General features: G+C 28.8%; 1 protein-coding gene across 1 annotated transcript; it reads right to left on the bottom strand.

Moving 5' to 3' along the window:
* Positions 1-2,267: 2,267 nt before the first annotated feature.
* LOC142319033 (cysteine-rich PDZ-binding protein) lies at positions 2,268-10,641 on the bottom strand. Its single transcript, XM_075355858.1, has 2 exons — positions 10,054-10,641; positions 2,268-3,682 (listed from the first exon to the last, which is right to left on the bottom strand). Exon 2 carries the CDS (start codon positions 3,679-3,681, stop codon positions 3,379-3,381), a length of 303 nt encoding a protein of 100 aa, XP_075211973.1. The 5' UTR covers position 3,682; positions 10,054-10,641; the 3' UTR covers positions 2,268-3,378.
* Between the last annotated feature and the right edge of the window lie 1,718 nt (positions 10,642-12,359).

The following is a 12,359-nucleotide window of genomic DNA, read 5'->3' as shown; positions in this document are numbered from 1 at the left end:
ATGAAAAGAAGCTGTTAACTTGTCTTGTTTTTCTTCTGAAAAAAAAGGCAACAAATAAAAAAATATTTTTAAATAATTTACTTTTTCATTGAAAAAATGTAGTTCTGACATCTGTAAGAACTTCTAAAATAAATCATGGGGTCACCAGAGAAATTAAACTTCAGTAAAAAAACTATTTTATAATTTTCAATTACTAAATGAAAGATTCATAAAAATCAGCACATTTGGTCATGAGAAAGGTTAAACATAAATTTTAAAAAAATCATTGAATTTGATTCTTTTCCTTTTCTAAAATCAGTTAAGAAAGATAATGCAACATTTACATTGAAAATTATAGATGAAAGTTCAAATGAAATTATTCATATCACTTGTACTTATTTATTAAAGCCCTAAAGATAATTTTGAAAAAGTAGCCCTATACTGTAATAGTACTTCAGGGCAGAGTAAGAATCTGAAAACGTAATGTTGTATTCATAAAACTTCTTATTTTATAAAATGGATTGTAATTAACCATCAATTACTACTGTATGATAAACAATATTTGCTAGTATAATCAAATTCATGTATAAACTCGAAAGAAAAAAGATATTTAAATGGCCAACCATTTGCTGTAAGATATAGGAATCTCTGCCTGTCCTTTTAATCAGGTGGTTTTGCTTAATAGTAGCCACTTGTAAAGAAATTAGGCTGGTAGTCTGCTCAACAATTAATATTTCATAATTCAAACCATTAATGTAGTGTTGGATTAAAACGTTTTTGACATGCTCAAAGAGTAAACCTTTAAAAATATGGAAATACCTTAAAGATTCAAATTGCAAAGAAGTCACACTGAATTTTTACTTTCAAAGGTTTATACAGTTCAAAACTACCCACTCCAACTCCATGTATATATGGATGGTGCCATAATAATAATGGTTTTAGGCAATCTGATATAAATCATAAATAATATACAAAAACTACTTTCAATAATATCAAATGCCATACCAGGCTTAATATGGGAAAAAAATAGTTAAGTGCTTTTCATTTCCTCGTACAATTTGTTAAATATATGTTGCATACCAACATGCTATGCCCACTGAAATTCACATTACATTCAGTTTTAGAAAAAAAAAACACCAGACCAGCTGCATAATAAACACCACTCAGAGAAAGTCAGGCAGCAAAAATCAAGCAGTGAAAACGTTGATTGCATTCTTCAACTCAAAGGGCCTGATTCATCATGAATTTGTCCTAACTTGTCAAACCATAAATTCTAAATTCTATTTGGAAGTTGTGGGATTGGATTTGTGTTTTATTTATGTCTAAACATAATTTGGTTTTCTGTATTCAAAACCGATTCATGGAAGGACAGTTTCTAAGTCATTGGAATATTTTTTGACAAAACATTAATGAATATTATTTTCATTTATTTATTACAACCTCGGATATGCTTATATACATATTTTAACAAGTAAAATCAGGGAGATGAAATTAATATAGGCTAGATCCCTGGCAGGAATTGAGCCCAAGACTGGATGATTTTAAATAAAAAGTAAGCTACCTGACACACCAATTAGCCAGTTAATATGAATCGCTTCCAAAATATTAGCAAGTATGCTTCTAGAAGATCTGTTGTAATAGTTATAATCTGTTGTAACTAATTATAATAGTTCTTTTCATAATGATCCTGTAAATGGTAATCTTGTGCTAATCTTGAAGTGATTTAGAAAATAGTATATTTGATCTACGTTTGTTTGTTTGATCATTTATTGTGTTAGTTTCATCAAAATTAAGGTTTTTGAATTTTGTACTGTGGTTAATATCTATGGATGTGTATTCAGTCTCTGGTGATCAGCAAACATGTATTCTAATGTTATAATGTTGTTATGTATATAGCATATAGCAGTCATCAACTTGAAAGCATTTGAAACAATACAAAATTTGACAAAAATAACATATTAAATGAATAAATCACAGGGATCCACATCACTAATTGAATTCATCATAATTCTGAAAAAACTTTTGTAAAGTATACTTCAAAACATTTAGGGAGCGTGTAATTTTATACTTACTTTTAATTAAGTTTAAATCCATTTTTCATCATGGTAATCAGTTGGTTTTCCAATATGATAAACTTGATGTTTCTAAACTGTAATCCTCACTTTCAATGGGATCTTCAAATAAAACACAGGAAGCTTACAAAATATTTTTCAAATATAATGTGGATAGATATAAAATAAAATAATATTTAAAAATTTAATGTATCCAGTAAAATAAAGAAAACAAAATTTTCAAACATTAGTTTTATTATTTTTTTTATTTGATAGATTTGTGTATTAAATAAAATAACCTAACAGGTTGGTCTAGTGATAAAAGTTATCACAAATTAGCTGTTAACAGTAATTTTTGACAGTCAAAGGATCTGAGATTCAAATCCTGCTAAAGGTAAGTTTACTTTTATATGAATTTGAATAATAGACATTAGATACCAGTGACCTTTGGTGGTGGGTTCAATTAACCAAACATCCTAGTAATATTGGCCTGAGTGTATAACGCTACACCACATTTACATTAGATCCTCATCACATTGGGCCACAAGTTGTTTGTTATGAAAGAGTGAGCATCAACAGCTATGGTCATTAGCATGATGGAAATTGGTAGCATATAAAAAAAAACCATGCCTGACTGAGATTTGAACCAAGGATCTCTGCATGACATGCCAAGACACTACCTACTCAGCTGTGGAACTCAGCATGGGGTTGTTTATTGTTCACACGTTGAACAGGCTGCAATGTACACATTAGGAATAGAAATAATAAAATAACAGCCGATATTTAACCCTATTAAGATATCAGATGGTTATGTCATGAATAAATTTACTCAGTGACTGTACATATACTATGAATCAATTTAGCAGCTGTTTAAAGACTAGTTTAACGAAATTTCATAAAAATATTTCCTTACAGTACATAATTAACAATCGATTGAACTTTCATAATGATTTAATGCAACACACAGATAAAAATTTCTACCTCAAATCAATTAAATATTATAAAATAGTAAATTTTGATTGTCTTTATCTTTAAAACAGTTTTACGTTTAAGAAAGAACAAAAAAAATGTTCTTAAGTTTCTGTTTTCTTATACCAATTCTAATAAGAAAAACATGGGACATAACGATTATCTATGTTTAAAAAAATAATTAAATTCACTTTTTTGCAAGTTTTAATTTTAAAAATTAGGCAATTTATTTTTACTTTCTAAATACTGGAGCTTAACAATAATCAAACGTAACACTTTTGATAATAAAAATAATTTACAGTTTTCAGATGTTACATAGTAATATACAATTATTCTTACTTAATAATAATGAAAGTATAAATCACTTAAATAATAAATTTTACGCAGAAGACTGTTTATAGTTTTTAGTGTCAATAAGTTTCTTTCCACACATAGCACAGATTCCTTTTTTATATGCACATGCTTGACAGTAATGTGATCCAACTTGATGGACTTTCTGTCTACAAATTCTACACGCTTCAAATTTGGATGTATACGGATTGAAACGGCTTTTGTTACCGCTAATTGCTTTGTTTTCTCCAACCTTTCTTCCACCACTTTCAACAGTATTTCGAGCACCACTTTTCCATGGATCAGGTGTAACCACCTTGCCTAACTTTTTCTCACATTTATCACACACCATTCTGAAAAGCAGAAATTCATTATAATGAAGTATAAAAATTAGAAACCATGCTACTCTTTGTTATTACTGAAGACATTTTCTTCTCCTAATACCAAATATTTTAATAAAAATTATCATTATAGATCATGAATGATAAAAATTATTATCATTTCCATTAAAGGAGGTACCAGTCAGCAGTTGCTGTTGCTGGACTCCACTGAATATATTAGGCAGCAACTGTCATACTAGTGGCAGACCACCAACATATGTGGATCATATTTAGATTCAAGGTAACGTAATTTAAAAATGGCTATAATTATCATTATTAATCAAATCAACAAATTAGGTAAGGTAATACTTAGGATATTCAATTAGATGATACACAAATTTAGAGAATATTTCTTATTTTACAATCTACCTAACAAAATTAAACATCTTTAATTTTTAAGTACATTGTTTCACCCTTATCTGTCAGTCATAATGATCACTTCCCATTCATTTTTTCTTAAGAAGTTTTGAGTAAATGAAAAAAAAAGTCAACATAGTGCTAAAAATACTATAAAAGAACAACAAACTGAGTGTAAGATTGTTCCAATCTCCAATAAAAATATATGTAAAAAAGTTAAAACTTCTGAAACCAGATGTCTTTATTAAAGCAGTAATCAGAATACTTTTTTCAGAACCTGAGAAAAGACTGATGTACAGAAACACATCTAGACAGCCATATAACTGTGCTGAAAAAAAAAAAAACTTTCAATACTCAAAATGTCTAAAAACTGATCATTGTTTCAGTAACATAAAAAAGACAACAGGAAATGATTACTAACTGAAAAGATAAGATATTACTTAAAGTCAATTAAAATTAATGTATTTTTAGATTAAAAGAAACTCTACTATTTCTTTAACAATAAACTCATAAATTACCTGTTAGAAATCATTTAAAATTACTTAGTTTTGAAAAGGACGCCTGCCTGACAACTTTACTCCATTTTCAAAATGAGAAAAATGTAATAACATGTTAAACTGAAATATTCTGTTCTTATTTAACTGTTATATGTATAAAGCCTGTATATCTAAGTATGACAACTACCTAAAAAGTTAAATTGTTCTGAAATTTTTCTTTAAGTTGATAAATCTGCATTGCTGATCACTTGCATTACATAAAGTTTTAAAACAGGACAATAATAGAAGTTGATGCTGCTTATAAAATTTTGGTAGTAATACATTTTCTGAACATACAGAATGTAATACCAACTGAAATTCATAGACAACAGTTTTTTGTAATGTGTTAATAAAATGGATGAAAAAACAAAAAAAAAATGTTTCAACATTGAACCATCCCTGATTATGAACTATTCTTTGAAGATGTTTCTGGTTCGGGGTAGCTCAAATTAAAATTGTTGATTAAGATTTAAGTTAAAAAATTTATACATACTGACCACAATATGTGTTACTCAAAGACCATGTAAACAAATGAAAGCAGGGTCAGTTGGATATTTTTGATAAACTATATATGATGAATTTTAGGTAGATCTCATAAGAAAGCTATGTGCTGTAATGAACACCATGATTAAACTTCTGGAAAATTTTGACAAATCTTCGAGTTTCACATTCCCCAGACCCCAAAATCAAGTTCAAAAGTTTATATATATATTTCACCTTCTTGTGGACATGATAACTGCCATAATTTTGCACCAATCATCTTCAAATTGATACATAAAATATAATGATCCAACATCTCAATCTAGTTCATTAATGGAAAAAATCATACCATGGGGATGGAAATGGGGGCTTTTTAAAAAAAAAACAAAATATCACTATAACTATCTTATTAAGTAAAATATTGAATTCGTTTAAAGTTCCTACTATTTTTTGCATAAGGGCCTAAAACTTATCTAAGTAAAGCTTTTTGATATCACCAACCATTGACCCCGGGTGTGGAAAAAATTGGGTTTCGAAGACAAAAAAAATTTATAACTCCCTTAATACAGCATCGAATCGTTTTAAAGTGATCGTTAATCCTCTAAACATTAAGCTTTTGTTTAAAACAATTTTTGATATGACCAAAATGTTGCTGGAATTGTAAGAAGATGGGGTTTGTCATATGTTAAACATATGAAACTTTTTTCACATGCAACCATTGTCGTATTGAGTAAATTTGAAGTTTTTCTTAACTTTAAGGCGGAAATCTTTTTTATTCCCTACTTAGCACTGGTGAAATCATGCCTTTCGACATGCTGAAAGAGATTTTTTTTAATTTAAATGTTACTAGCAAAAAAACATAGGTGTTCTATAACACTCCATAGATCAATCAAATGACAATCACTTAAATGATGACATCTAAAATCGCAAAATACAAACTATGTCACACTGTGCAAGTTATAGTCCAATTTAAGATGGTTAGGGTTCTGGTGATCAACTTAATGCTATAAGGAATAATGATTAATGCACTAGCATACTTGGAAAAGTACCCAAAATTGGAAGCATGATGCAAAACAGAGCATTTTGTAGTATCACAACAAACGTATTCTCATTCTGTAGCTGTAAAATTGTCAATCTGTAATTCAGATGGTTCATTTTCAGCAACTCAACACACCTCCTGAACTTAACTCTAAGCATCTTTATTTGCGCAGTAAGCAATAAAGAAGCTAATCCATTTCAAATTGCCAAAAGGTAGTTGCTCATAAAATTGACTTATTTTTTATCATAGTGTTATCACATTTAGAGAGTTGAAAACAGGGTTTTTTATAAGAATGTTTCATAATGTTTTGAATTTCTAACTTTGGAACTAGATATTTTTGGAGAGAAATAGAAACCTACGTTCACATTCTTTTTTCAGGGCAGAACCTTCATATGAGGCTACTTCCTGAAAAAGCCTGAGACGTAGGAGTATATATATATATTTTAGAAGCCTCTAAATAGGGAGTGGAAAAGTATAAATCAAAACTGACTTATGTTCATTTTAAAACTAGTTGTTAATTAAAAAGACATATCCTGATCATATAATTGAAAAGTTTGCTTTTTGTGCTTTAAGGCTTAAGTGGTTTGTAATTTCTGTTAAACCTGAATGTGAAAGTAATTATTGAAGGATGAAAACAGAATACTGATAATGATTTACTAGATTTGCTTATATATGATCTGAAAATAATGAATGTATGTTGGACGAATGTCAGTCCTGTCCAGGAAATAATTTTCTATTTAAAATTTTACACAATGAAACTGATGAAATTCTGGGGAAAATAACTTTGAAACTATACGTAAGGAACAACAAAGCTTGGCTCATTACAGAGATCATGCCAAGTAATAAAATTTTTTCAGGATTTGTTTGAAAAATTTTTAATATTGAAACACATAGTTTAATCTCTCAGGCTCAATCAAAACATTTGGAAAATCTTAAAGAAAATTTAACAAAAGATGTCTGTAGTATTTTGGACAACTTTTCTAATAATTCTACTGGAAAAACTCAAAAGACATCATATATGTACTGTTATAAGACAACCAGAAAAAAGTCTATTGCATAAATCTTTTATTTATTGAAATGTACATTTAATTAACTTTCCAACAGAGAATACAACAATATAAAAAAAAGGTTTTAGCTATCAACCATAGCTATACGCAAGAAACTTATATATCAATCTTGACGTTCTATGCAAATGTCATAATTTTATTGCAAACACACCTCCTCAATGAAATTAATAAAACCTGTACCTTCCAATATATCTTGTTTGACATTTATAGCAAAAAAGTTAAATATCATATCATGATCTTTCATTTTGAAATTTTCAATTAGTGTAGATGTTAGTTTAACTACTTCTCTTTCACTAGTATTAAAAATTAGTAAATCATCCACATATAATAATAAAAATATTTTTCATTATTTACACACTTCATGTACAAACAATAATCATTTTTACTTCTAATAAAACCTTCTTTTTGCATTACAGAATTTAATATTCCAATCTCAGTAACTTCTTAAGTCCTTAAATAGATTTATTTAATTTTCAGATTTTGCTACTACTAGTTTCAACTCCATCTGGTAATACTATATACTTCCTATTGTATTTCACCATGAAAAAACATTCCTTTCACATCCATCTTGGTTGACTGGTCGACTCAACTTTAGACATCATTCATCTGTTGGAAACCTCTACCCACCAATGCTTTATATTGTACACTACCCTTCTCAACTTCTTTCCTTTAAACACCCATTTAGCCTTGATCACTTCTTACTTTTTTATTCTCAGATGATTTTAGTTTAGTCCATCTATTATTATTTTCATTTAAAATCTTCAATTTTGCCTTTATAGCTTTAGACCATTTATTCGAAGCACATTTCATTGTTTCAGCATAGGTCATTAATTGTCTTCTGTATTGACTCACAAAGCTTGTTTCATAATCTTTCAACCAAACTGGCTTTTTTTTCTTCTTCCAAGATTTTGATTTTTTTCTTGTATTTCTTGTTAATTTTCCTATCTCGTTCCACACTTACAATAATTTGTCTTTCTTGATTTGTTTCTTCTTAAACTTCATCTGTTTCCCTATTCTCTTCACACTGAATTTCATTGTCATTTCTGGCATTTTAATCACTCTTTTGAATTCCTTTTCTTCACTTTTAGTTTTTGTTACACCCATGTCTCTAGCTACTTCTATGTTCTTGGTTTTGTGTATATAAAAGGTTTGGTTAGGTTTTGTGTACAAATATGAAGCATATTTTTTTCAATAAAATGATTCTTCAAAGATTACAAATTAAAATACTAATCAGTATAATATTAAGAAAATTAACACCACTACAATTCACTATCATACCAGCCACAACTTCAAATCAGTAAAAAGTATTATCATAATGTAATTTATTTCACATTAAAAAGAAAGCCGAGACAACTTGTGTGATACAGTTTAATAACAATTTAGGAGTATACTGTAAATGTGATCTCATCACTTTCTAATCTTAAGTTTTTTGAACAAAGTCTTTAAGATAAGATTTTAATGACTTTCTACTACACATATAAAAAAGTTAATTTTGCAAAAATTTGAGATCTTTGTGATGTTATCCTTTACAGTTATTTTAGTTTTAATATGACCACTTTTATGCAAACTAGAATATTTAGAAGCTTGTAAAAAAAATCCCAGATCTCAGACTTTTTCAGGAAGTAGCCTCATATGAAGCCTACAAAAACCCTTATTTGAATGCGAGTCTATTTTTATCCAAACATATTTATTTACAAAGTTGAGAGATCATGTTTTTATACTTTTAATTAGTTTTTTGAGCTAGTTCCTTCGATATAGGTAAAAATATACTCTTGATATAAGATGTAATGTTTTATACAGATTAATGGAACTTTTCATTTTAACTTAATATCTTTAAAAACAAGTCAGTTATTAGTTTTGTAATCTAAAATCAAAAAAGGCCAACATTAGCTGACATGCCAAAATACAAGGCCACTAAAAAATCACATGAAACATCCTGAAAATTAAATAACGCCCATTTTCACCTTTAAGACTATGTGATTAAAATTATATAAATTTCCTTAGCAACTATCTTAGGGCAATGTGAAATGTTCTGATGCTAATTTAGTTTGTAGATAGCAAGCAAATTGTGAGTGATGAAAAAAACTGTCTAGCAAAGGCTGGATGGGCTAATGCAAAGACGCATGATGGTACTTTGGAATTCATGAATAGAAAAGAAGTTGCTGGAAATTATGTAGAGAAGCAGACCAAATAAAAATTATTTTTGTAAAAAAAATTATCGAATTTTTTATTAAAAAATGTTATATTCAAATGAGTTTTAATTTCAAAATAACATATTTTCTGGTACCAAACCTTCCATTTTCTCCCTAGCTGGCTAAAAAACTACAAAATAAAGCTGGTATAAAAAATTCTGCAAGATGAAATTCATATGTGAACCCATTTATCACAATAAAATTGACTGTATATTTAATAATAAATTTACTATTTGGAAACAATCCTTTGTTTCCACAATAATAAATTTAACTTAATTGTGATATTTGGCTTGATTTTAAAAACAGAAACCGCAATATGCTTTAAGTGATTACAAAATGTATAATTAAATATCATACAAAACTATTCAAGGCACCAGTAATAACTCAAAAAATACAAAAAAAAACTTATTTGTTATGACTGCAAAGTAATGTTTATAACTATCTAAAACTATTACGATAAAAAAGTTCTTTACTATGCAAAAGTAAATTAATCGTTTATTTCTTTTAATTGGTACATCACTACACGTAATACACACATACTTGTAAATCATAAGTATTCACTCTATAAACAAAAAACATAGCCTACCAAGAAACTTTCAAAACAAAGCCTTAAATGAATTTTCCTACACAGAAAGAAAATAGGCAGAATTTTGCAATAAAACTTAATACTCACCTTAGCAATAAGCTAATTGTATTTTATTGTATGATTCTTTAAACACACAACACTCTTCGCTAATATCATTGTGCTTTTTCTAAAAATGTTTGTTGAATTCCATTCTGACTCAATCATTACCTGCATTACAAGCTCGTGAGCTTACTGACACAGAACGACGTACAAATAACCCAGTTAATACTGCTTTCATGTAGGTCTATAACATTATACCTTTGTGTTGAATAATACGTAATATATATAATACTTGTTACCATATTTCTAAATGAAAGTGGATTTTGTTTCTTGGGTGAAATAATTTAGTTTTTTAATGGTGATTTAAAAGACTGCTATCGTCATAAAGATATTTTCCTCAGAACAATAGGTGAAAAAAAAATCTATGAAGTTTGGTAAAAGTGATACTTATTACTTTTAGGAATAACATTTAAATCACTGACAAACGAAATTCTAAGAGGTGCTCAACACGGAACGTTGTGAAGGGCTGTTGTAGCGATTGACATCCGTTTTTAAGCCTTTTCCTAAAAATTGTCCATATAAAATAATAGACAGTTATTTTTGTATGCATTTATTAATGTGATGGTCTTGACCGTCTAGATTCAATATAAACATATGCTCACCAATGCTAATAAATATAGCGTACGTCTCGGATCACTGCCAACCTACGCTCACCATTAATAATCCATTCTGCGAAAATAATAACAGTTTTAGCAATCTTATTACAGAAAACCGAGTAAGAATTTAAATCCTCTGGAAATATATTTGGTAAAATTTCAGATTTATGCTCTTTTTATCCTCAAAATGATAGTTTTCCAAAATATAACTAACGACATAAGTTATCCAAACCATCAATATTTTAGTTAAAAGTATCTGATGTGGACACCACATGAGTTCCTTCTACGCCTATTAAATTACATACACATTTTTTTTTTAATGAAAAGTACATAAAATTTTATTTCATCAATTACACTGATAAACATAATTTTTGTTTCCCAACATACGATACACGATATTAATCTGTTTTTTATGCTGAAAACGAATATGAACTCAGAATCATTCTATCAGCCAACATTTAAAAAAATTTCTAAACTTTAATTAAAGGATTTGTTTTCATTTTTCAATGTTCAGTTAGCATTTTAGCTTGTATATTGTATTTTGTCAGCTCATTTTGTATTGTTTAACTTTGTTAACATAATTTGTAAGCTGTAAATAAACAATACTAGACAAAGAATTAAATCATATCATTGTCACATTTTATAACATCATGTCTAATACTGAAGAGTGAGCCTTCATGGACAACATTAATCATGTCTGTGCAAGTCAAAATATGTAGTTGAAAACACAGCTGTGTGGTTTGTATTAAGCACTGGATTTAGGAATGAATTCACTTTCTTCAGTCTTACTGCTGTGTTAAGTTTGTTAACAGTGCAGTGACATAATGCCTCAAAATTGTGTAAATGATATGGATGCCTTTTGTTATGCATGTAGTAAGTTTACTGTAAAGTCAAATAGAAGAAACATTACACATTTAATTAAAAAAGCATATCATTTGTACTTTCAGTGCAAAATTGGTGATCAGGATAAGACGTGGGCTCCTCATATAGCATGCACTAACTGTTCTAAATATTTAAGAGGATGGCTGAAAAGTACACGGAAGGCTTTGCCATTTGGTGTACCTATGGTTTGGCGTGAACCAAAGGATCATGTAACCGATTGTTACTTTTGTTTAACATGTGTCTGGAATTTCTAAAAAATCTAAACATAATGTAAAATATCCTTCATTGCAATCTGCAAACAGGCCTGTACATCATAGTGAAATTATTCCAGTTCCTGGGCCACCTGTGAATGTATGTTTTGAAAGCAGTGATCAAAATCAGGCAGTACTGAAAAAGACGACAATGATTTTGATTTTGTATTATCTTCCAATAAGCCACATCTTATATCACAAGGTGAATTAAATGACTTGGTTAGGGATTTAAATTTATTAAAAAATCAAGTTGAACTGGATCAAAACTGCAAGGTTGGTATTCACTTCAAAAAAATACAAAAATTTTGGGCTTTGAAAGCCGACAAAAAAAACTTTCTCAGTACTTTATTGATGAAAATAATTTGGTTTATTGCACAAATACTGATGAGCTTATGTTGCACTTAGGACAAGTTCATAAACCTGAGGACTGGTGCTTTTTCATACATTCGTCCACGTATAGTTTAAAAGTGGTTCTACTACACAACGGTAACAAATATCCTTCAATACCAATCGCTTATGGTATTAATTTGAAAGAGACATATGATGTGATGAAAGACGTTCTTGA

The sequence above is a fragment of the Lycorma delicatula genome, chromosome 2 (genome assembly GCF_047948215.1).
Source record: "Lycorma delicatula isolate Av1 chromosome 2, ASM4794821v1, whole genome shotgun sequence".
NCBI classification, from domain to species: Eukaryota; Metazoa; Arthropoda; class Insecta; order Hemiptera; family Fulgoridae; genus Lycorma; species Lycorma delicatula.
This window is presented reverse-complemented; position numbering and strand designations above follow the sequence as displayed.